This window comes from Cherax quadricarinatus, chromosome 61, assembly GCF_038502225.1.
Source record: "Cherax quadricarinatus isolate ZL_2023a chromosome 61, ASM3850222v1, whole genome shotgun sequence".
NCBI lineage: Eukaryota > Metazoa > Arthropoda > Malacostraca > Decapoda > Parastacidae > Cherax > Cherax quadricarinatus.
The window spans coordinates 1,556,135-1,583,598 of record NC_091352.1 but is presented as its reverse complement, the minus strand read 5'-3'; the positions used below and the strand labels follow the sequence as shown (position 1 = coordinate 1,583,598).

Below are 27,464 nucleotides of genomic sequence, written 5' to 3'. Positions count from 1 at the left end.
ATGTACATCAGTGTAGAGACAGGATAGCGTAGATGAGCTGGGCACGATGAGGCTCGATCATAATAGAGGAGACTGCATTCCACTCTTAAGTAGTGGTTGTGGAATGCTATGCAGTATGGACATCTGAGTATGAAAGAGCTTAAGCAGGTGTGTAGTGAGGGGGGGGGGTCTGCGACAGGACAGTGTTGCGTCACGCAGTACTTAACCCGCACCACACTACCCACTCAACACTCAGCTTGTCTCCTCATACACAACAATACTGTGAATATATAAATATAATAATTAGACATGAGTATTCATAGTTAATATGGGCTGGAGGGATTAAGTTACTTTACTGAATTTGACATGGCAAGTAACAAAAGGTATCTGGGCATAAAATTACGTTAATTTAATGTAACTGATAATTATTAAGGACGAGACAGAGCGTCAGCAATTACATTACAATGACCACTTATGTGTTTTATACTTATAGAATAAGGTTGGATTCTGAGGGCCCACCTCATGATCCTAGCATTTTTACTTTTCATAGTGTTTATGTAGGTGAGTGGATTGTGGGCAGAAAAAACGTTAATTTTAAATGGGGAAGTGCCCAAATACACGTCAAAATGTTCCAAGGACACCACAAGAGCTAGAGCCTCTTTCTCAATAGTGGCATAATTTTTCTGGTGTCGTTTAAGCTTAGATGAATAGTAACATATAGGATGGAGAATGTCAGTGGATGTTGACTGTTGGAGTAGCACAGCACCCACTGCATAACCACTCGCATCTATATGTGAAAAGAAGGGAAGATTGAAATTAGGACTTTTCAACACAGGAGCAGAGGAGAGCAAATGTTTTAACCTTTTGAATGAGTCTGAACAATCTCTAGTCCAGGTGAACTGAACTTTGCTACTAGTAAGCTCAGTAAGAGGAGCTGCAATCTGAGAAAAGTTTGGACAGAACCTGCGATAATATCCTGCCATACCCAGGAATCTCTGTACTCCTTTCCTATCCTGTGGCACTGGAAATTCAGAAATTGCACGAACCTTAGCCTCAATAGGAGCAACCTCACCTTGGCCGATACAAAAGCCTAGATAGGTAATCTTGGCTTGACCAAAACTACATTTGGCTAAGTTGACAGTGAAGTTGTAGTGCGCCAGTCTCTCAAACAATGCTCTGAGACGCGTCAAGTGCTGTTCCCACTCGTCACTGTACACCACTAAGTCGTCAAGGTAGGCTTCTACTCCTAAGTTGTAGGTCAACTCTCACCACGACACCAAAACCAAACGTGGTGTGATTATAGGCTTCTTCCTACGTGCACTCAGAATCTGCAGCAATGAGTTCCTTGAGGAAGAATGCACTATAATTGAACAAGTATTTTCCAAACTCCACTATCCTAGTCACTTCATCAGAGACTGCAGACGGCGGGCATTAAACATCTTCAACACACCCAGAGAAGACACTGCCGAGAAGAGATACATAGTCCTCCCCAACAACTCCATTGCCAAACATGTTTCCAACATCTTTGCCAAAACATCATTCCAAGTATCTACCTCCACAACCACGACCATCAAGGACATCACCAGTAGTAGACAGGACAAGCCTCCATCCTCTGCAGGGGTATACATAATCCCTTGTAATGACTGCAACAAATTATATGTGGGCGAAACATCAAGAGACCTCCAAACACGCATTTCAGAACACCAATATGCAAGCAGGACTGACGATACAAGGAATGCCTGTGTACAGCATCGCAATTCACACAACCATTTAATTAACTACAGAAACTCAAGACTTATAGCCACAGAAGACAACACTCAATACAGAAGAATCCTGGAATCATCGCTTATCTCTACAACCAACAATTTCAACCAGAACAATGGCTTCTATAACATAGCTGAACCACTCGCCAAGAAACTTCTTCATCGCTATCCCACATAAGAACATAGAACACTGCAGAAGGTCTACAACTTGTCCAATACCCCTGCCAAGCTACCCAAGGCTCTATAACCCCACCCGGTGGATCATCAGATGCAGCATTCTTCACCTGACCTCAACATTCTGACTATAAATACTCTTGTACCTTCCAACCCCAGGTAGATCCGTGTGTGACTTGAGAAAGTCCACTGTGTGGGTGAAACGTTGTCAATAAAGGATCACATTATATTGCATTTGTGTTTATATTTCCACTGTAGGTCAACTCGTTCATTATACGTTGGAATGAAGAAGCCGCGTTACATAGGCCGAAGGGGGTGACGAGGTAGTTAAACAATCCATCTTGAACAGTAAAAGCAGATATTTCTTGAGCATGTTCAGTAAGCGGGACTTGATAATAGCCTCGTAAGAGATCTAAACGGCTGACAAACTGGGCTCCTGACACACGGTCAATAAGGTCGTCAATGCGAGGTAGAGGATAACCATCAGGCAAGGTGACAGAGTTCACTTTCCTGTAATCAGTGCACATCCTGAAACTACCGTCAGGTTTAGGCACTAAAATACAGGGAGATGCCCATGGACTTTTACTGCGCTCAATAAGTCCGTGAGACAACAGAAAATCAACCTCTTCTTTCAATGCTTTATGCTTTGTTGGACTCATCCTATATGGTGATTGCTTAATGGGTGATGCTCCCTGTATATCAACGTCATGTACACCCAGAGTACAACGTTTAGGAACATCACCGAACAATTCAGGGAAATGCAAAATCATGTTTTTAATATCACCAGCTTTATCAATCCCAAGGTTACTAAGAAAATCGTCTAGTGATTGTAGAGTCACTGAATCTTCTAAACGAACCTCTATACCTCTAGAGATGTCAGGTAGACTGACGTTTTCTTCCTCTGTCCTAGGAAGAATAGAAGTAGTAGGTAGAGGACTAGCGTAGTATGCCTTAAGCTGGTTAACATGGTACACATGATTAGATTTCTTTTTCCCAGGTGTACGTACCAAATAATTTACGTCGCTAAGCCTTTTCACTACTTCCAGGGGACCATCATACCTGGCTTGTAGAGCATGACCTGGTACTAATTTCCGAGCCATCACCTTATCTCCTGCTTTAAAAGAACGAGAGACAGCACGCTTGTCATAATGTTGCTTCATTCTAGCTTGGGCTGAAACTAGGTTTTTCGAAGCTAGCTCTCTAGCGGTTGTCAAATGTTGCTGCATTAATGAAGGTGAAGTATTCAATGATGGATTTGATTTTCCTGTCCACACGTCTTTCAACACTGCGAGAGGACCACGCACTTGGTGTCCGAATATTAATTCAGATGGACTAAATCCGAGACTTTCTTGCTCACTTTCTCTCATAGCGAACAGAAGAAAAGGTATACCCTCATCCCAGTCTCTAGAAAAATGTTCACAATAAGCTCTCATCATGGATTTCAGTGTCTGATGAAATCTCCCTAGAGCACCTTGTGACTGTGGATGATAACTGGTTGAAAGTACAGACTTTATTCCTAGGTGGGATAATGCTTCTCGAAAGATCTTAGAAGTGAAGTTAGATCCCTGATCTGATTGTATCTCTCGTGGCAATCCAACCTGGGAGAAAAATTTCATCAGCGCTCTCACAATAGCACGAGCATTAATTTTTCTCATAGGAATAGCTTCGGGATAGCGTGTTGCAGCGTCCATAATAGTAAATAAGTATTGGTTTCCTAGTTTGGTTCTAGGCAAAGGACCAACACAATCAATAATAAGACGTGAGAATGGTTCACCATGCACGGTGATAGGAATGAGAGGCGCAGGTGGAGGTGAGTGTGCTGGCTTGCCTGTCACTTGACACACGTGGCAATGTCGCACATGATCAGCAACTGTTTCCTTCATCTTCGGCCAAGTAAAATGTTTTGCCAGTTTACCGAGTGTCTTCTTGACACCCAAATGTCCTCCTATGGGACTATTGTGAGCAAAATCAATGGCTTGTTCACGAAATGTAACTGGTAACACTACTAGATGCTTGACTGTGTTGGAAACACTATCAGCTGACAACTTACATGTATTTTTCTCCATCAGTACACCGTTACTATAATAGTAACAATTATCGAGATCCTTTGCTTCACTCTCAGTAACTGCTATATCTCTCAGTCTTTCCAGTGACTGATCAACAAACTGATCCTTGATTAAATCATCATGAGTTAGAAATTTAACGTCAGTTGTGTCCTGACTAGGTTGATGACCAGGGGGAGTCAGTGTTAATGATCCTGGGCGCAGAGCGTCACTAAACAACATATTCAACCCCAAATCATTGTCATCAACTAATTCAACAGGAGACAGGGATGGTTGTTGTATCTTTGACATAGCTCTAGTAATTGCGCTGAGAGGAAATAAAATAGGTTTCTCTCTACAAGCTTCAATGGCATAATTATCATCAGTGTTATTATCAATCACAAGTGGTTCTTTACATATACCAGCATGAAGGATATCGTTCCCTATCAACAAATCCACTGACCTGATGGGAAATACACCACTGGATATACCCACTGAAATATAACCAGTATAATAGCTTGTCTGAATATAAACTTTGTGCAGAGGCACTTTTATAACAGCCCCACCATAGGCTTCTAACAATACATCTATCTTGCAATAGGTATCATCAGTTATGGTCAGTACATCTTCTCTTAATAACGTGAGATAACTGCCAGTGTCTCTGAAAGTAATTATCTCAGTTAGATGTGATTCGTCAAATCCTATTCTACCTCTCGAAAAGTAAGGACTCATCGCTGAATGAATCTTTTCGTCAGATACACTTTCTGACGCTAGTCATCTATCCTGAGTAACATTATCTAAAACAGTAGGATCAGAGGTATTACTAGGATTTTGGTGCCTGTGTTGCTCGGAAGAGGATACGACTTGAGTGGGGGCGCCAGCCGCACGACTGTTTTTCGTATCTCTTTCCAACTTATAGCAATACTCTCTAGCATGTCCTTTTCTGTTACAATATGTACATTTTACTTTCTTCTTCTCGATATCAGATTTCTGTCTAGCCACAGAGACAGATTCAGGATTGTGAGTTTTCCTGGTAAAGGTACGAGAAGTTACAGTAGCAGGTACATCAGGCCGGCAATGAGCAGCTGATTTAGGTTGCCAACTTCTAGGACAATTTTTAGTTACCTTGTTTCTCTGTGTTTTAGTACGTACAAGTTTGTGAGAAATCTCGTAATTGTCTGCTAATGCTGCAGTTTCCAGAATATCCGAGGTAGTATGATCGATCAGATATTCTTGTATGTCAGCAGACATACAGTTGTTAAACTCTTCATGTAGTAACAACTGAACAAGGCTGTCATAGTTGTTACACTTGGCAGACCTACACCACCTCTGAAATGCAACTTTTTTCTCATGAGCAAACTCTACACAAGTTTGATCTTGTCGTCGTTGTAACGTACGAAATGCTCTTTGATAACTTACAGGTAACAAGTTATACGTCTCTAGAATTGTTTGTTTGACAGCGTCATAACTAGTGTACTTGGCAAATGGTAAAGCAGCAGTACAGGTTTAAGCTCTTCCCGTCAAAGCAGTATGCAACAATGTTGCCCAGTGCTTACGTGGCCAGTTCATAGCACGTGCCTGGTTCTCAAACACATCAAAATATGTGTCTAAGTCACTTTCAAAAAACTTAGGAACCATAGATGCAGCTTTCTGCACATTAAATGTGTCCTGTGATCTATCAGTCTGTTGTCTTCCCAGACGAACATTTTCTCTTTGGAAATCTTCTTCGTTCAATCTCCTCTGTGCCTCTATTTGTGCAGTCTGCAACATAATGAGGCGTTCAAACCTCTCAAACTGTTCCTGAGAGATAGGACCAGTAGGTAATGGAGAAGTAGGGAAATTAACATGTCTTTCTGGACTGTCCTTAGGTCGGACACCTCGTCCAGCCGTCTCTAGAGTGTCTAGATCTGGTCTAGGATAAGTAGATACAGGCGTAGCATACACAGTACTAGCGTGAGGCTTAGTCATACCAGCTATACTCTGTACTAATGTGTCAGTGAGGGAAGGCGTGAGCGAGAACTGAGCTACACTAGGCTCGGACACTAGGCTCACTTCTGCCTTAGTTGCTCTTTCTTCAACTTCAAATAGAGCCATACTTCCTAATTGTGATACTAGGCTTTCTGAATCTGAATCATAATCAGACATCTCTGTATGAGCAGGAAACAATATATCTTTAATTAATGCTCTGACAGTTTCTGCGGTGTAATTCCTGTTATACGTCACACCGAGATATTTGGCTACTTGCCAACAAGTCTGAAGTTTTAATGTACTTAACTCAGACAAAGTCAGAGTATCAATTAACTGTTTCACTTTGGCATATATAAGAGAGGCCTGAGTTTGCTATCATCTGCAGCTCATAAGACTGCCATCCCCACGAGCCCCTTTGAGGCGGGGTAGATGGCAGACCAGAGGCCTAGCTTCTCCCTACGAGCCCCGTGAGGGCGGGAAATGTGGCTAGGCCTGGGGACACTTGGTCCCAAAGATGAGGAGGTACTGTACCTCCTCCCATGGGAGACTTTAGTCTCGAGACACTCCCCAGATAGGGAGCCAAGGCCGGGTCACCACTACTTGGAAAAGACCCGGGCCGGGAGAATACCGGCGAATAAAAAAAAAAAAAAAAATGGCATACATCACGAAAATAATTGTACTACGAGAGAGTGATTATGGGAAACTATAATCCTAATAGGAATTTTAGTGTTGGTTGTCTTAGAGCTAGAACTCATAAACAGTATTTCCATCTCCTTGGATCAAGAGACTCAGTCAGGTACATACATCCACCTGGTATGTTGTACAAGACTAAACTCAAAGTCTTCAGATTAGGAAAGTACTCAAAGTGTTTGATCATAGATTCACTAGTATGTCAAACTGGACAATTTCTCCAACACCTTGGATCAAGAGCATCCCGGACAGGCCCTCATTTGTTACAAAAAACGCGATTCTAAAAGCTTAGAGATCTCCAGTGAATACTAGAAAGGACTGCCCTTCTAGCATCCAGCCTGTTACTGGGTTTTTGTAACAAGTAGTCAGTATCCTTGTCCAATTATCCATTAAAATTCAGTATTATTCAATAGTGCTTCAGGATTACAACTGGTAGGCTACTAACTAGAGAAATTAAAATTTAATAAATTTATTGAGTCTAGAGGTATATTATCAAATTAAATTAAATTAAATTAATCACAGTAATCAAAATAATATCACTTCTCTCGAATTCAATATTATTGTGATGAAAGCACATATCACATTTATAATTCTTAAGTACCGTCTGGTACATTAACATTTAATAAGATATTACAAATATGTACAAGTAAGTGTGTATGTGTGTAAGTGCTCTAAGTAGTTCGCTATGTCTCAAGACTCGACTAGACTTAAACAAGTGACTGACAAAGTCCTCAAATAAACTAACTTCTTGACCGACTGGCAACCAGAACAGTCTGCTTGAACAAAAAAAGAATGCTTAGCCCAATAGCCATATAACAAGCGACTGCGACACAATCAGGATCAAGGAGATAATATAACGACACTAAGCAGGGACCATCAGCAGATCCTCCACAAAAGTTACAAAACTCCCATACTACTGAATCTAAGTTCAGCATAGGAAAAACCCTGACTGTGATAATACACAGAAACCAGTACAAATTAAGTCAGAAGCTATAGCTCAGGACCTGAGATGCTCAGAGTGTCTGTGAGACACACAACCTCAGTACAACGTCGAAAATCACTAAGTCTATACAAGGTTCTGTGAACTGAGTTCTACAGAACTAACAAGAATAATGAGACAGACAATCTGTCCAACCACCAAGCGAGTCTAGAGCAGACTGAATACTTCAGACGAGGTGAGGACACCCCCCCCCTCGATCACGTGATAGCTCCGTGGGCAGCAGTCACCCATCAAGAAGCAGAAGCCGGCAGTATAACGAGCAACAAGCGATAATTACAGTAGTTTGACGATCAAGACTTGAACTGAGCACATAATATGTTACATCCTAACAACATAAGTCAAATAACAATATAAAGCAATACATTTACGATTTAGCTATTATCGCAAATATAAGCAATATAAAATTATATGAAAAGGTAATATACATTATATATATATATACATAATAATCATTGTAACCCATTCAGGGGTTGCAACAATACATAACACTGTTGTTGCAGTATTTTACTACTCCTTTGTGTTCGGTAAAAGAATAACACATCCACAACTTTGTCCGGTGAAAGAGGAAGGTTTGTGGGTAAGAAGGAAGACAGGGTTAATTAGGGAGAGGATGAAAAGTAGGCAGGAAGCTGCTTGTGAGAAGTGTGTGTGTGTGTGTGTGGGATGGGGGACCAGTGAGGAGTATGTACATAGGCTGTGTGGAACCAGTGAGGAGTATGTATGTAGGCTGTGTGGAACCAGTGAGGAGTATGTATGTAGGCTGTGTGAAACCAGTGTGGAGTATGTATTTAGGCTGTGTGGAACCAGTGAGGAGTATTTACATAAGCTGTGTGGAACCAGTGGGGAGTACGTAAGGCTGTATGGAACTGGTGATGAGTACGTAGGCTCTGTGGAACCAATGGGGAGTATGTAGGCTCTCTGGAACCAGTGAGGAGTATGTATGTAGGCTGTGTGGGACTTGGGAAAGTGTTGGAGAGGTGGGAAGAGGTTACACACATCAGTATATGATAAAATAAGTGGAAATTTAAATAAAAAATGAGGGTGGAAAGCATATAGTACAGAATAGCCAGTCAATGTCTGTGTCTTCTGAAATTTGGAAGAGATTTAAGAATATATCTTTCTTCATTCAATAAACTGGCCATATCCCACCGAAGCAGGGTGGCCCAAAAAGAAAAGCAAAAGTTTCTCTTTTTAACTCTAGTAATGTATACAGGAGAAGGGGTTACTAACCCATTGCTCCCGGCATTTTAGTCGCCTCTTACGACACGCATGGCTTACGGAGGAAGATTTCTGTTCCACTTCCCCATGGAGCTAAGAGGAAATAAACAAGAACAAGAACTAGTAAGAAAATAAAAGAAAACCCAGAGGAGTGTGTATATATACGCTTGTACGTGCATGTGTAGTGTGACTTAAGTGTAAGTAGAAGTAGCAAGACGTACCTGAAATCTTGCATGTTTAAGAGACAGAAAAAAGACACCAGCAATCCTACCATCATGTAAAACAAGTACAGGCTTTCGTTTTACACTCACTTGGCAGGACGGTAGTACCTCCCTGGGTGGTTGCTGTCTACCAACCTACCACCGACATTAAGAACATATATTTTCAACTAAATGTGCTGGAATATGTTCTCCATGTTTTATGAGAAGAGAAATGTAATGGCTTAGAATGTAACTGAACATACTGTCCTGACTCTCAAACCTGTTCTGTCTCAGTTATTCTGTGTGTGTGTGTGTGTGTGTGTGTGTGTGTGTGTGTGCGCGCGCGCGCGCTCACCTAATTGTACTCACCTAATTGTGGTTGCAGGGGTCGAGACTCAGCTCCTGGCCCCGCCTCTTCACTGATCGCTACTGGGTCCTCTCTCTGCTTCCTGAGCTTTGTCATACCTCTTCTTAAAACTATGTATGGTTCCTGCCTCCACTACTTCACTTGCTAGGCTATTCCACTTGCTGACAACTCTATGACTGAAGAAATACTTCCTAACGTCCCTGTGACTCGTCTGAGTCTTCAGCTTCCAGTTGTGACCCCTTGTCCCTGTGTCCCCTCTCTGGAACATCCTATCTCTGTCCACCTTGTCTATTCCCCGCAGTATCTTGTATGTCGTTATCATGTCTCCCCTGACCCTTCTGTCCTCCAGTGTCGTCAGTCCGATTTCCCTTAACCTTTCCTCGTACGACATTCCCTTGAGCTCTGGGACTAGCCTTGTTGCAAACCTTTGTACTTTCTCTAACTTCTTGACGTGCTTGACCAGGTGTGGGTTCCAGACTGGTGCTGCATACTCCAGTATGGGCCTAACATACACAGTGTACAGTGTCTTGAACGATTCCTTATTAAGGTATCGGAACGCTATTCTCAGGTTTGCCAGGCACCCGTATGCTGCAGCGGTTATTTGGTTGATGTGTGCCTGCGGTGATGTGCTCGGTGTTATGGTCACCCCAAGGTCTTTCTCCCTGAGTGAGGTCTGTAGTCTTTGTCCACCTAGCCTATACTCTGTCTGCGGTCTTCTTTGCCCCTCCCCAGTCTTCATGACTTTGCATTTGGCTGGATTGAATTCGAGAAGCCAGTTACTGGACCACATGTCCAGCCTGTCCAGGTCTCTTTGCAGTCCTGCCTCATCCTCGTCCGATTTAATTCTTCTCATCAACTTCACGTCATCTGCGAACAAGGGCACTTCAGGGTCTATTCCTTCCATCATGTCGTTCACATATATCAAAAATAGCACTGGTCCTAGAACTGACCCCTGTGGGACCCTGCTCGTAACAGGCGCCCACTGTGATACCTCTTCACGTACCATGACTCGTTGCTGCCTCCCTGTCAGGTATTCCCTTATCCATTGCAGTGCCCTCCCTTTTACATGCGCCTGATCCTCCAGCTTCTGCACTAATCTCTTGTGGGGAACTGTGTCAAAGGTCTTCCTGCAGTCTAGGAAAACGCAATCTACCCACCCCTCTCTCTCGTGTCTTACTTCTGTTACCTTGTCATAAAACTCCAGGAGGTTTGTGAAACAAGATTTGCCTTCCATGCACCCATGCTGGTTTTCATTTATAATCTTGTTCCTTTCCAGGTGTTCGACCACTCTCCTCCTGATAATCTTCTCCATGACTTTGTGTGTGTGTGTGTGTGTGTGTGCGCGTGCGTGTTGAAGGTGCTCAGTTATCATCCAGTGTGTGTGTGTGTGTTGAAGGTGCTCCATTATCCTCCAGTGTGTGCCTTGAATTTGCTAATGTTACATTTGCAATGTGTTACATACTGTGATCATCTATTTTTATCTATGAGAAGTGAGAACCTCACTGTATCATCTTTTTATGTTATGTATCGTGTTTATTATATAATTTTGAAAAAAATATCATGGATGGATTAATGAAAATGTGTATATTTCCGCAATATATGACATTTAATGAGACTCGGTGACTATTGTTATTATCACCACTTGTGGAAGTCGTCTGCTACCACAGCTCACATTTATGTTTATTTATTCTACTGTGGGGTGTATTTATCTTATTTATATGTTATGCATCGTGTTTATTATATAATTTTGAAAAAAATATCATGGATGGATTAATGAAAATGTGTATATTACCATAATATACGACATTTAATGAGACTCGGTTACTATTGTTATTATCACCACTTGTGGAAGTCGTCTGCTACCACAGCTCACATTTATGTTTATTTATTCTACTGTGGGGTGTATTTATCTTATTTATATGTTATGCATCGTGTTTATTATATAATTTTGAAAAAAATATCATGGATGGATTAATGAAAATGTGTATATTACCGTAATATACGACATTTAATGAGACTCGGTGACTATTGTTATTATGGCGTCACATTTGAAATTTTGGAGTTTGACAAAATGGTATTGTTATTATGGCGTCACTTGTGGAAGTCGTCTGCTCACATCTCACATTTATGTTTATTTATTCTACTGTGGGGTGTATTTATCTTATTTATATGTTATGCATCGTGTTTATTATATAATTTTGAAAAAAATATCATGGATGGATTAATGAAAATGTGTATATTACCGTAATATACGACATTTAATGAGACTCGGTGAGTATTGTTATTATGGCGTCACTTGTGGAAGTCGTCTGCTCACATCTCACATTTATGTTTATTTATTCTACTGTGGGGTGTATTTATCTTATTTATATGTTATGCATCGTGTTTATTATATAATTTTGAAAAAAATATCATGGATGGATTAATGAAAATGTGTATATTAACGTAATATACGACATTTAAATGACTCGATGTATGTAAGTTTATTTAGGTACAGGTATACATAAGTATAATTATCAGAGTATATATAAAATATGAAATAACTTTTAAAAACATTTGAAATTTTGGAGTTTCCGGACAAAATGGAGAGACTTAGTGCTTACTGAGCTCATGGAGAATGTAAACAAACAGGGTGGGGCACGGTGACCGTATTAGAAAGTCAGGTGGGGGGAGCCGTATAGTGAGTTTTGGTCATAATTTGAAGTGTCCGTATTAGCGGAACGCCGTAAAGTGAAACGCCGTAAAGCGGGGCCTTCCTGTACAAGTATTTTTATAGTATAATACACAGCATAGATCAGTCAGTAAGTTAGGGCAACACTTACTGAAGTGTTGTAGATCATTTTTCTTTTTTTTTCAGTATATAATAATGCCATTACTCACTTGTATGTTCATTGCAGAAAGAAGAAGTGTTCTTGAACCTAGTGTTAGAGTTTATCCCTGAGACAGTATATAAAGTAGCAAGGCATCATAGCAAACAAAAACAGACTATACCAATCAGCTATATTAAGGCAAGTGGTAGTGGTCAACCACATGTTATTTTATACTAGTAACAGCATTCTTGGGTAACAGCTCTTTAATTGCTTCACTGATAGCTATTACAACTTTTAACACTAAATATTAGCTTACCTGCAGCTTCACATTAAATAAATAGTTTATTAATGCAAATAGAAGTAAGAGCTAAAATTAATACAAGTTTCTGTATTGTACCAATGTAATATTTTCCACATAACTTTATACTCACGGTTAATATTCAGCTAAATAATACGTAATTTTTTTTTAAATACTAGAATATTGATTGATTTATTCAGTGAGATATTTTCTAGTGTTAATTTTTTGTGTAAATGGAATTTTTAAATGTGAGAGAAATGCTCTTAATATAATTTAATGTTTGCAGTTGTACATGTATCAGTTGTTCCGGAGCCTTGCATACATTCACTCTCTGGGTGTGTGTCATCGCGACATTAAACCCCAGAACCTTCTTTTGGACCCTGAGACTGGGGTCCTGAAGCTCTGCGACTTTGGGAGTGCCAAACACTTGGTACGTGGGGAGCCCAATGTCTCCTACATCTGTTCCCGTTACTACAGGGCTCCAGAGCTCATATTTGGGGCCACTGACTACACTACCAATATTGGTAAGTATTCTTTATATTCTTTTAATATTTTTTTTTTACCAAGGCAGGGCGACCCGAAAAAGAAAAACTTCCATCATTATTCACTCCATCACTGTCTTGCCAGAGGCATGCCTACGCTACAGTCATAAAACTGCAACATAAACACCCCTCCTTCTTTTAATATCTCGTAGGAAAACGTTTTGTGCATCCTTCATGTTTGTGGGGGTTAAATCGACCATAAATATGAAGGATGCAGGGCTGAGGAAGGGTTGTTGGGGTAGTTTGGACATTTAGAGAGGATGGAGCAAAATAGGATGGCTTGGAGGGTGTATAAATCTGTAGTGGAGGAAAGGCAGGGTAAGGGTCACCCTAGGAAAGGTTGGAGAGAGGGGGGTAAGAGAGGTTTTGTTTGCAAGTGGCTTGGACATATTACAGACATGTGTGAGAATGTTAGGAGTGAGTGGAAAAAAATGTTTTTTTGAACTTGACAAGCTGTTGCGAGCTATTGGAGTGTGAGCAAGGTAATATTTTGTGAAGGGATTCAGGGAAACCAGTTAGCCAGACTTGAGTCTTGGAGGTGAGAAGTACAGTGCCTGCACTCTAAAGGAGGGGTTTGAGATATTTGCTGTTTGGAGTGACGTCTGAACTGTCAGAGCTGCATGCCTCTGGCAAGAAAGTGATAGTATGAATGATGGTGAAAGTGTTTATTTTTTGGGTCATACTACCTCTGTGGGAGATGGCCCGTGTGTTAAAAAAAAAATGTTCTAGCACACCATATCTCACAATTGTATCTAGTCTAGAAATATTCAGTCAGCACAGGCTCATCTTCACTTTCTTATATTTTTCTTGTTTTTATCTTCCCTTAGGCAGATACTTGTTTAGAAAATAACAATAGAGGAGCATTGCAATATGCCCACCAACCCAATATATTTGTCTAACCTATTTTTAAAGCTAACCAAAGTATTGGCTTCGCTATCTCATTAATTTGTTCCACCATCGGTGTACTAGTGCTTTCCTAGATCTTTTCCATACATAGTCCTTCACATTCTCTTTCAGTGTAGCTATATTACTGCATCATAACATTCACATTTTTAATGTGGAAAATCTACTTTTATTTCCCTAATGGCAGATAAAATATAATTTTCAATTTTTCCACAGATGTATGGAGTGCGGGATGTGTATTGGCAGAGCTGCTGCTTGGGCAGCCCATCTTCCCAGGTGACTCAGGTGTCGACCAGTTAGTGGAAATTATTAAAGTTCTTGGCACGCCCACACGCGAGCAGATTAGGGAGATGAACCCAAATTATACCGAGTTCAAATTCCCCCAAATTAAGTCTCATCCATGGCAAAAGGTAGGACAGGAGAAAGTGAAAAGTTGATGTTTGCATAGAGGTGCATTGTATGACCTGTGTGAGGTAGTGGTTTGGTGTCTGCGTACATATTTGTCATTGATGAGTGCTGTGATGCGAGAAGTTTGCTGTAATTGTTGATGTTTGATTTTAATTGTTGTTTTCTTGTCTGTGCTTGTAGAGAATGTGTGAAACTAATATATTTTGAAGGATCATCTAAACAGAGTATTAGTTTGAAGTTTTGTAGTTATGAACTAAATCTATATGCATCCATTTATAAGTTATTAGGTGACTAAAGCATTAGTTGCAACAGGTTTTCGTTAGGTGGCTTGCAAGCTATATAAATTTATACAGTATCTCAGATCTTAGCTGTTGGATTATCATGTAATATATGGTAAATATGCATCAGGTGTTTAGAGATGACTTACATTCAATTTATTCAGTATACCTGATAAATCATTTTAAATATTTTTTCCTGAGAATGATGATGCATGATGATACATTTCATAAAGAAACTAGTTTTGCATCCAGCATTCTAAAGCACTATCTGTACCTTAGAAGTATCACCAGCACACACTTGTTACCTTTACTTTAAAACCAGCACTTCGATTTGTAAAAGATTCATGATATTAACAACTTTAATATTTTCATTGAGAAAGAATAATGGGTGTATCAGTAGCTGGATTATCTATTAATTCCTCACTACCTGTGTAGCATAAATTCATTTGCTTATATTTAAATGTTAAACATAATTGGCATTGCCACAAAATAAAAGGAAAGACTGGCTGACCTTGCAGTAATTTGTGTCTCTGGGTCGGCGGATGGGGCCAAATGCTAACTGGAGGTGGTGATGTTGTTTTACAGGCATTGATGACTCGCATGGCTGATTCTGCTAACAATGATAAAAAGCATCAGAAGCTTAGAGTAAGTAAGTGCTGGACGTGGTGGCTTGGTATGCTGGATGCATTAGACCCTTCTCACCTCATTTACCACTTAAAAACCTTAGTTCTTGTTGGTGGGGGTGGAGTTATTTGTGATGGCAAACGTGTGTTGAAACATAGGCTGTCAGTGAATGTCCTGTGGATTTTGTTTGAGTTTATTGTCATTTTGTTGAGCCTGTTGTTATAATGGAACACTAGATGAGCATAACATTGAGGATGTAACAATTGGTGTTTTAACCTAGAGAATCACTTTTAGATGCTTTATCAATGACTTTAAGCAATATTGCAACATGCTGAGTACATTACTTATGTGCAAACTGTGTATATGTTGTAGACACATTTTCTTAAGATTTATATCAAGAGTTTAAATGCTATTAAAATCAGTAATGTCACTACTGGAATTTTGTGCTTGTGCAATTAAATTGTTAATAACCTGGAAATTTGTGTTAAGAGATTCTTTCTCACTAACATCTACTGATTGTCTCAGTTCTCTGGTTAAAAAGGACTCTCCTAAAATACCTTTTTTTATGTTGCCATGCTTTGCTTACTTTACTTTATGTATAAATATTGTTTTCACTGGAGTTGGGCTGCTCATTCTCACATTTATGTGCATAATCTTGTTCACCTCTTGCTGTAAAATGTATCATTGTAACATAAATGTAGAATCCAGTGATCACTTTCTTAACTGAAATAGAGGTTGGGTATGTACAGACAAAGGTAACTCCAGTTTAGTGGTTACTCTTTTTGATTAGCTAGTTTGATAGAATATGTAATTACACAATAGTTATGCTCATACTACATGTGATGAATTTGATCAAAACACAACTAGGAGAAACAAAATGTAAAAAACAGAAAATAAGTTCAGTATAAACTCCAAAAATAATCCACAAGCCTTAACAGATTATAACCCCAAAATTATCAACACATTGCATATACAGTAAATTACCCTTGACAGCCACAAAGCAACAACAGAAAAAAACAGAGGTTAGATAAAGTGGTGGTAAGTAGCTTTAGTGATCTTGGATAACCGAGATCTGTTGCTTTGATTTGGAGATTTTTGTATATTTCAGTATACAGTGGTACCCCGAGTTTCAGCCATAATTTGTTCCAGATGGCTGTTTGAGTGACGTTACCGAACGAATTTGTTCCCATAAGGAATACTGTAAATTAGATTAGTCCATTTCAGACCCCCAAAAATACACTTACAAAAGCACTTACAATAATACACTTACATATATTACATACATTCATGCACTGGCCAGGGAGGTGTCCCATCTTGTAGGAGTGAAGAAGAGCAGGATGTGAGTGTGGGGGAGGTGCATCAAGCATTACGTAGAATGAAAGGGAGTACAGCAGCTGGAACTGACGGGATCATGACAGAAATGTTAAGCGCAGGGGGGGATATAGTGTTGGAGTGGTTGGTACTTTTGTTTAATAAATGTATGAAAGAGGGGAAGGTACCTAGGGATTGGTGGAGAGCATGTATAGTCCCTTTATACTATAAAGAGAAGGGGGACAAAAGAGATTGTAAAAATTATAGAGGAATAAGTTTACTGAGTATACCAGGAAAAGTGTACTGTAGGGTTATAATTGAAAGAATTAAAGGTAAGACAGGATGTAGGATTGCGGATGAGCAAGGAAGTTTTAGAGTGGGTAGGGGATGTGTAGATAAAGTGTTTACATTGAAGCAAATATGTGAACAGTATTTAGATAAAGGTAGGGAAGTTTTTATTGCATTTATGGATTTAGAAAAGGCATATGATAGAGAGGATAGGGGAGCAATGTGGCAGATGTTGCAAGTATTTGGAATAGGTGGTAAGTTATTAAATGCTGTAAAGAGTTTTTATGAGGATAGTGAGGCTCAGGTTAGGGTGTGTAGAAGAGAGGGAGACTACTTCCCGGTAAAAGTAGGTCTTAGACAGGGATGTGTAATGTCACCATGGTTGTTTAATATATTTATAGATGGGGTTGTAAAAGAAGTAAATGCTAGGGTGTTCGGGAGAGGGGTGGGATTAAATTATGGGGAATCAAGTACAAAATGGGAATTGACACAGTTACTTTTTGCTGATGATGCTGTGCTTATGGGAGATTCTAAAGAAAAATTGCAAAGGTTAGTGGATCAGTTTGGGAGTGTGTGTGAAGGTAGAAAGTTGAAAGTGAACATAGAAAAGAGTAAGGTGATGAGAGTATCAAATGATTTAGATAAAGGAAAATTGGACATCAAATTGGGGAGGAGGAGTGTCAGCGGATGGATTTATGAAGGATAAGGTTAATTATAGAATTGATGAAGGAAAAAAGGCGAGTGGTGTGTTGAGGTAATGTGGAGACAAAAAACGTTATCTATGGAGGCAAAGAAGGGAATGTACGAAAGTATAGTAGTACCAACACTCTTATATGGGTGTGAAGCTTGGGTTGTAAATGCTGCAGCAAGGAGGCAGTTGGAGGCAGTGGAGATGTCCTGTCTAAGGGTAATGTGTGGTGTAAATATTATGCAGAAAATTTGGAGTGTGGAAATTAGGAGGTGTGGAGTTAATAAAAGTATTAGTCAGAGGGCTGAAGAGGAGTTTTTGAGGTGGTTTGGTCATTTAGAGAGAGTGGATCAAAGTAGAATGATATGGAGAACGTATAAATCTGTAGGGGAAGGAAAGAGGGGTAGGGGTCGTCCTCGAAAGGGTTGGAAAGAGGGGGTAAAGGAGGTTTTGTGGGTGAGGGGCTTGGACTTCCAGCAAGCGTGCATGAGCGTGTTAGATAGGAGTGAATGGAGACGAATGATACTTGGGACCTGACGATCTGTTGGAGTGTGAGCAGGGTAATATTTAGTGAAGGGATTCAGGGAAACCGGTTATTTTCATATAGTCGGACTTGAGTCCTGGAAATGGGAAGTACAATGCCTGCACTTTAAAGGAGGGGTTTGGGATATTGGCACTTTGGAGGGATATGTTGTGTATCTCTATACGTATATGCTTCTAAACTGTTGTATTCTGAGCACCTCTGCAAAAACAGTGATAATGTGTGAGTGTGGTGAAAGTGTTGAATGATGATGAAAGTATTTTCTTTTTGGGGATTTTCTTTCTTTTTTTTGGGTCACCCTGCCTCGGTGGGAGGCGGCCGACTTGTTGAAAAAAAAAAAAAATATATAGATATATATATATATAGATATATATATATATAGATATATATAGATATATATATATAGATATATTATATTATATATATATTATATATATATATTATATATATATATATATATATATATATATATATATATATATATATATATATATATATATATATATATATATATATATATATATATATATATATGCAAGATTACAGGCATGTCTTGCTACTTCTACTTACACTTAGGTCACACTACACATACATGTACACATTTATTTATACACACTCATCTGAGTTTTCTTTGATTTTATCTTAATAGTTCTTGGTCTTATTAATTTTCCTTTTATATCCATGGGGAAGTGGAATAAGAATCTTTCCTCCGTAAGCCATGCGTGTTGTAAAAGTCAACTAAAATGCCGGGAACAATGGGCTAGTAACCCCTTTTCCTGTAAAGATTACTAAAAAGAATAAGAAGAAGAAAATTGTCAAAGTGGGAAGTCTGAATGTGCGTGGATGTTGTGCAGATGATAAGAAAGAGATGATTGTGGATGTTATGAATGAGAAGAAGCTGGATGTCCTGGCTTTAAGTGAAACAAAGCTGAAGGGGGTGGGAGAGTTTCAGTGGAGAGGAATAAATGGGATTAGGTCAGGGGTTTCAAATAGAGTTAGAGCTAAAGAAGGAGTAGCAATAATGTTGAAGGATAAGCTATGGCAGGAAAAGAGGGACTATAAATGTATTAATTCAAGGATTATGTGGAGTAAAATAAAGATTGGATGTGAAAAGTGGGTTATAATAAGCGTGTATGCACCTGGAGAAGAGAGAAGTGTAGAGGAGAGAGAGAGATTTTGGGAAATGTTGAGTGAATGCGTGGGGAGTTTTGAATCAAGTGTGAGAGTAATGGTGGTTGGGGATTTTAATGCTAAAGTGGGTAAAAATGTTATGGAGGGAGTAGTAGGTAAATTTGGGGTGCCAGGGGTAAATGTAAATGGGGAGCCTTTAATTGAGCTATGTGTAGAAAGAAATTTGGTAATAAGTAATACATATTTTATGAAAAAGAGGATAAATAAATATACAAGGTATGATGTAGCACGTAATGAAAGTAGTTTATTAGATTATGTATTGGTGGATAAAAGGTTGATGGGTAGGCTCCAGGATGTACATGTTTATAGAGGGGCAACTGATATATCGGATCATTATTTAGTTGTAGCTACAGTTAGAGTAAGAGGTAGATGGGAAAAGAGGAAGGTGGCAACAACAAGTAAGAGGGAGGTGAAAGTGTATAAACTAAGGGAGGAGGAAGTTCGGGTGAGATATAAGCGACTATTGGCAGAAAGGTGGGCTAGTGCAAAGATGAGTAGTGGGGGGGTTGAAGAGGGTTGGAATAGTTTTAAAAATGCAGTATTAGAATGTGGGGCAGAAGTTTGTGGTTATAGGAGGGTGGGGGCAGGAGGAAAGAGGAGTGATTGGTGGAATGATGAAGTAAAGGGTGTGATAAAAGAGAAAAAGGTAGCTTACGAGAGGTTTTTACAAAGCAGAAGTGTTATAAGAAGAGCAGAGTATTTGGAGAGTAAAAGAAAGGTGAAGAGAGTGGTGAGAGAGTGCAAAAGGAGAGCAGATGAAGGAGTGGGAGAGGCACTGTCAAGAAATTTTAATGAAAACAAGAAAAAATTTTGGAGGGAGTTAAACAAGTTAAGAAAGCCTAGGGAAAGTATGGATTTGTCAGTTAAAAACAGAGTAGGGGAGTTAGTAGATGGGGAGAGGGAGGTATTAGGTAGATGGCGAGAATATTTTGAGGAACTTTTAAATGTTAAGGAAGAAAGGGAGGCGGTAATTTCATGCACTGGCCAGGGAGGTATACCATTTTTTAGGAGTGAAGAAGAGCAGAATGTAAGTGTGGTGGAGGTACGTGAGGCATTACGTAGAATGAAAGGGGGTAAAGCAGCTGGAACTGATGGGATCATGACAGGAATGTTAAAAGCAGGGGGGGATATAGTGTTGGAGTGGTTGGTACTTTTGTTTAATAAATGTATGAAAGAGGGGAAGGTACCTAGGGATTGGCGGAGAGCATGTATAGTCCCTTTATATAAAGGGAAAGGGGACAAAAGAGATTGTAAAAATTATAGAGGAATAAGTTTACTGAGTATACCAGGAAAAGTATACGGTAGGGTTATAATTGAAAGAATTAGAGGTAAGACAGAATGTAGAATTGCGGACGAGCAAGGAGGTTTCAGAGTGGGTAGGGGATGTGTAGATCAAGTGTTTACATTGAAGCATATATGTGAACAGTATTTAGATAAAGGTAGGGAAGTTTTTATTGCATTTATGGATTTAGAAAAGGCATATGATAGAGTGGATAGAGGAGCAATGTGGCAGATGTTGCAAGTATATGGAATAGGTGGTAAGTTACTAAATGCTGTAAAGAGCTTTTATGAGGATAGTGAGGCTCAGGTTAGGGTGTGTAGAAGAGAGGGAGAATACTTCCCGGTAAAAGTAGGTCTTAGACAGGGATGTGTAATGTCACCATGGTTGTTTAATATATTTATAGATGGGGTTGTAAAAGAAGTAAATGCTAGGGTGTTCGGGAGAGGGGTGGGATTAAATTATGGGGAATCAAATTTAAAATGGGAATTGACACAGTTACTTTTTGCTGATGATACTGTGCTTATGGGAGATTCTAAAGAAAAATTGCAAAGGTTAGTGGATGAGTTTGAGAATGTGTGTAAAGGTAGAAAGTTGAAAGTGAACATAGAAAAGAGTAAGGTGATGAGGGTATCAAATGATTTAGATAAAGAAAAATTGGATATCAAATTGGGGAGGAGGAGTATGGAAGAAGTGAATGTTTTCAGATACTTGGGAGTTGACGTGTCGGCGGATGGATTTATGAAGGATGAGGTTAATCATAGAATTGATGAGGGAAAAAAGGTGAGTGGTGCGTTGAGGTATATGTGGAGTCAAAAAACGTTATCTATGGAGGCAAAGAAGGGAATGTATGAAAGTATAGTAGTACCAACACTCTTATATGGATGTGAAGCTTGGGTGGTAAATGCAGCAGCGAGGAGACGGTTGGAGGCAGTGGAGATGTCCTGTCTAAGGGCAATGTGTGGTGTAAATATTATGCAGGAAATTCAGAGTGTGGAAATTAGGAGAAGGTGTGGAGTTAATAAAAGCATTAGTCAGAGGGCAGAAGAGGGGTTGTTGAGGTGGTTTGGTCATTTAGAGAGAATGGATCAAAGTAGAATGACATGGAAAGCATATAAATCTATAGGGGAAGGAAAGAGGGGTAGGGGTCGTCCTCGAAAGGGTTGGAAAGAGGGGGTAAAGGAGGTTTTGTGGGTGAGGGGCTTGGACTTCCAGCAAGCGTGCATGAGCGTGTTAGATAGGAGTGAATGGAGACGAATGATACTTGGGACCTGACGATCTGTTGGAGTGTGAGCAGGGTAATATTTAGTGAAGGGATTCAGGGAAACCGGTTATTTTCATATAGTCGGACTTGAGTCCTGGAAATGGGAAGTACAATGCCTGCACTTTAAAGGAGGGGTTTGGGATATTGGCAGTTTGGAGGGATATGTTGTGTATCTCTATACGTATATGCTTCTAAACTGTTATATTCTGAGCACCTCTGCAAAAGCAGTGATAATGTGTGAGTGTGGTGAAAGTGTTGAATGATGATGAAAGTATTTTCTTTTTGGGGATTTTCTTTCTTTTTTTTGGGTCACCCTGCCTCGGTGGGAGGCGACCGACTTGTTTAAAAAAAAAAAAATATATATATATATATATTATATATTACATATTCTTCCTTGAAGAATTATCTTACATAATTGTTCAAGTTGGGAGCTGTTCGAAACTCTGGGTGCCACTGTATTCTTGACTTCTACATTTATTTATTTGAATACAAGAAGCAAATGTCTTTATGCAGCTTACTAAAAATAGCAATAACAATGCCTTAGTTTCACTATTCTGACTCATGAAATCATGACACGATTGTAAACAAAGCTCAGTATGGGTGGGGCTTAAACTCACGGCAAGTGAGCCTTCAAGCCAGCGCAGGCCTGGAGTTTTAAGACTCGCCTGCCGCAAGTTCAAGCCCCACCCACACTGTGGTTTGACGAACTGTTCTCTTTACAAAATTTCTTCTAGAATCAATTTGAATAAGACCTTATTAAACCAGGTATTTGTTGAATTGTAGTAGTGTATAGGTAGATTATTAATTACATTCTTCAGTGCTCAAGTTTTGATTACACTTGGTCCTGTGATAGACATTAATTTACTCTACTAGCCAAGGTGTTATTAGCCAAATTCTTCAGAACTAAGTGTTATATGCCAAATTTATCCAGTACATTCCAGTTTTGTCAGCATTACAAATTCAAATAAACTTGTAGCTAATTTTAATGACTGTAAGATTGCAGTTTAGCCTTGAATGGGCTACTGGTAGTTGTATCCTCAATTAATTAAGGTATCCCCCACAATCTTTTTATTTTTAATACACAGCCTTGGTTGCAAGTCCCTAAGATGGAAGTCAACCTCACAGATACAGCCTTCTGTTCCTCTGCTGAGTGAACTACATGTAATCTGCATCATCGGAAGCCTGCTACATTATTTGCATGTCTCCAGTATTTTCCTAGCACAACTACTCCTGAAGCTTCAGAATCTTAATTAAGATGCCAAGAAACATGCATTCTCAACTTTCTGATATTATACACTATAATACACACCATTCACCACACGTTATAATATACACCATATGCTAGCCAGTTTCAACACATTATATCCATCCTTGCTCTTGCACACAATATCTAGCCATTGCATTTGAAAAGTAATCTGAAGGGTGATGTCAGCACTTCTGGAAAGACAGCGATTGCATGAATGATGGTGAATGTATTTTCTTCTTTGGGTCACCCTGCCTTGGCAGGAGATGGCCATTGAGGTATGATTTTTTTTTTTTTTTACCATTTATAGACTCGTCCACTTTACTCTCAGATATTTTTTTGGATACAGATGAAGAAAAGTAATTGATTAAATTAATAAAAACCTTCAATTTGTTTGCTTGCAGCAAAGAATATGATAATTTTGGAGGCGAATAATTCTTTGCTGTTAATAAATACTGTATTTGATTTTTAGTCTATAAGAATTTTTTTGTTGTAAATACCAACACTAAACCATAAAGATGGCTGCTGAGTATGATCACATTTTTGTCCTTTTTCTTTTTAACCATATTTTACCACCATCTGGCTGGTTTACTGTTTTGGGATCTATATTAGGAAATCAGAAGGACAGTGATTTAGAATGATAGAATGCTGGCTAAGAGAGTGATCACTGTGTTGTGTTTGGATAGTAGTATTTACTGGGAAACAAATTATTTTGCAAGGTTCTCGTTTTTGTTCAAGTTTAACTGACCATTTGACTGCTAAATTTTATTGCCTGTTTACAACATTTTCTAATATTTCTTATTGCCTTTTAGAGTTCTATTTTACCAATTAGTTTCAGTTTTTTTCCCCATGTAAGAAATTTGAAGATTTTACAAAGTCATAATTTAAAGAACTATGTACTGGTACTTATGTTTTCTCCTATGGGACCAGTTTCTAAACCTTAATATCAATTAAGAAATATATTTTTCAGTAATTTTTTCATTTGTATACAGGCTGTATGAAACTTTTGTGTTTATTCTTATTCAAGGAGCTATCCTTCCCTTCTTTGGATCAAACCTAATTACTTCCCTTTCCCCAGGTGCTGTATGACTCCTACAGTTTTATTGCTTCATTCATGAGTATTATAATACACGTAGTTATTCTGAATAAACTCATTGGTAAGGCTAGAGAGTCAGCAAGTGGAGTATTTTCTATGCTCATTGTTATTGCTGAGTGTGTGTAGGTTTGAAGTGGTGGTCTTCAAACATCTATCATGTTTTGGTTCTTATAGCAGAAAGACCTTCACTTGTATGAAAGCCACATAAGAATGTCATGTTTCCAAGTAAGATTTCGGTTGTTAATGTAGTCCTCCTCAGCACTGGAAGGTTTTGAGAGACTCAGCAGATGAATATTTACTTTTGGGAAAACCCTTTGTAGCACCTCAATAAGCAGAGATTTAATGACTGAAATGTTATGAAGATTCTACCTGTGGTATCCCTTATGGCCTGAACACAAAGGCACAGTACCATGACTGGAACAGTACACAAATAACCCGCATATAGGAGAAAGAAATTTTATGACAACTTGGGTCATCAACTAGTCTCCACTACTATCTCCACTTCCTTCTTGCTTCCTCCTCCTCTCTCTCTGCCCTAGAGGAAAGAATTGCAATTTTTTTTTTTTAACAAGTCGGCAGTCTCCCACCGAGGCAGGGTGACCCAAAAAAGAAAGAAAATCCCTCAAAAGAAAATACTTTCACCATCATTCAACACTTGAATAGATAAAAAAAAAAAAAGTCAGACCTGTCAGGTCTTTATTCACACAAGTACAAATGTTTATGCTTACCAAAATATTTAAGGGAATAAGATGTACTCACATGAGCTAATCTTACTGTGTAGTAAAAGGTAATTGGTTTTATTATCAGTAGACCCAAGTTGCTGGCAAAAAGAATATAGTACTAGATTTTTGTTTTTTATTATTTTACTGATTTTTTTTTTTTTTTTAACAAGTTGGTCGTCTCCCACCGAGGCAGGGTGACCCAAAAAGAAAGAAAAATCCCCAAAAAGAAAATACTTTCATCATCATTCAACACTTTCACCTCACTCACACATAATCACTGTTTTTGCAGAGGTGCTCAGAACACAACAGTTTAGAAGCATATACGTATAAAGATACACAACATATCCCTCCAAACTGCTAATATCCTGAAACCCTCCTTTAGAGTGCAGGCATTGTACTTCCCATTTCCAGGACTCAAGTCTGGCTATATAAAAATAAAATGTAATTTTTTATTACAGTACCATAATTATTTGTCTGTATAGCATAAAGAGGTTTCTTATTTTTTTTTTTCTATACAAGTTGTTTCCAACTAATGTAGACAATAACAAGGAAACACATTTAACATTATTCAATAACCATTGTACCAGGAGTGCCTGAACATCATGACTCAAATGATCTGAACCTTGGCATCCTCATCTATCTTTCAGAGTGCAGGCACTTTACCTTACACCTCCAGAACTCAAGTTCAGCTCAAGAACTCATGTTCTTTATGTTTTTCTCTAAACTGGAGCAATCTTTCTCTTCTTTAGATCAAATTTCACCAAAAATGCTAAACCCATAGGGGTTATATGTTAATTTTTTTACCTCAAGTGCTCTCTCTTGCCAGGTCAGGGTGACCCAAAGAAGGAAACACTCATGTATTTCAGTAATTATTCTAGCACTATACAATTTCTAAAAAATAGTTTTGGTTTTGTCTCTCGTGGAAAATGTTAACCACCGTAGTGACGTGTTTAATGTTAATGCTTGAATTATGACGCATACTGTGATGACACTTTGTGATTGGTATTCTCTGTGTATGATATTTGGTCTATGAAAACAGCATTAGTTAATGCTAGTGTAAGAAATTCTCTTAATTTGAAGACAAAACATGGCAGTAGTTCATGTAGTAAAATGTTTTAAAATAAGGTTCATACTATTTAGTCCTTTATTATGGTATAGTATATTATTTTATGCTGAGAGAAACTTTGTTTCTCCAGTATTTATCAAATGTTGCATCTGTACTAATTCTTATTCCTTGTGAAAGTACATTTAGCTGCTTCCGGCCTTACATGTATGCTCAGCTGAGCAAGGTAGTGAGAGCAGTTTCCTGCATGCTGCTTGATGTGAAAGCAAATGAAAATCCAAAAAAAAGAGATAGACTACTACTTGGTGCTGACTATAAAACAAAAGTGTAATTGAATCAGTTGAAATGGGACTATTAGTCTTAAAAGACAGTAAAGGCAAATTAAGATATCTCTTGGAAAACAAGACAGTACAGGCAAATTAAAATATAATTTCTTGGAAAACTTTGAGGTTTCACTATAAGAAAGTAAACTGATGAACAAATGGATATTAGTACGTGTCTTTATTTAAAATCAGTTATGATGTAAAATGTAGTTATCTTTTACTGACCTTGTTTAAGTAACTCAATTTTTATTTTTTATTAACACATTGGCTATTTCCCACCAAGGCAGGGTAACCCGGGAAAGAAAAAAAGTAACTCAGATGTGTATTAAATCCAGTTAAATTATGGACGAATCAGACAAGGAGAGACTTAAAGACTATATAAGAATTATGGGTTTTAATTAATGTTACTATGCAAATATCAACATAATTAGTTTAAGAATCAAGGTATATACATAATTACATGCTAATAGCATACACTGTTATCCTGATTCTATCCTGGCAAGAAGAAAATAAGAGGTACACGTCAATGTCTATTTAGAATACAAAGGCACAGTACCGTGACTGGGCCAATACACAAATAACCCCTTTCTCTTATGTTGGGATATTTGTGTAATGTCCGTTTACAAAACATGATGCATGCTTCATCCTGAGTATAAGAACATATGCAACTAGCAGTCACTGTGCATGCAGCACAGCAGTTTCCTGCCAAGGCAGAGTGACTTAAAGAAAAAAGTACATTCACTTTTTCAGTCAACTGCCATCTTTTCAGGAATCTTCTGACATGAAATTGCCCTATTACTAACATCCCCACTTCTCTTCCTCCATCCCCACTTCTGAGCATGCTAGATGCTCAAGCCACTGAAAGTCAGAACCTCAATTATGACTTCCTCCACCCCCATATTTATTTATCCTCTTTGTCAGCTTATCACTCTCCATCCTCACTACCCATCCATACTACTTCAACTACCCCTCAGCCCTCGGAATTATACCCTCAATGATCCCAGGCTGACTTTTAAGTTCTTTTAAGAGTTGAATTCCTCTGCTATACATAAACAAGTGGTAATGAGTTATAACTTGGTGGTAGGAAATGTATTGGTGTTCAGTGTGTTATGACAAGTAACATCCCATGCACTCAGTCATGATGTCCATCTCAGTCATTCCATTTTCACAGTATATGATATACAAGGTAGG

At 38.8% G+C, this 27,464-nt stretch overlaps 1 protein-coding gene across 6 annotated transcripts in view; it reads left to right on the top strand.

Annotated features, from left to right (window-relative positions):
- sgg (shaggy) overlaps nt 1–27,464 on the top strand; it is a 91,377-nt gene that overhangs the window by 48,092 nt on the left and 15,821 nt on the right. For 5 of the 6 annotated variants that reach the window (XM_053792114.2, XM_053792117.2, XM_053792116.2 and 2 more), the window contains exons 4-7: nt 12,299–12,409; nt 12,796–13,033; nt 14,171–14,364; nt 15,226–15,285. In XM_053792114.2, coding sequence (XP_053648089.1) covers nt 12,299–12,409; nt 12,796–13,033; nt 14,171–14,364; nt 15,226–15,285 — 603 coding nt within the window. The remainder of the gene's footprint in view (nt 1–12,298; nt 12,410–12,795; nt 13,034–14,170; nt 14,365–15,225; nt 15,286–27,464) is intronic. The other variant, XM_070098114.1, reaches the window with a different exon arrangement.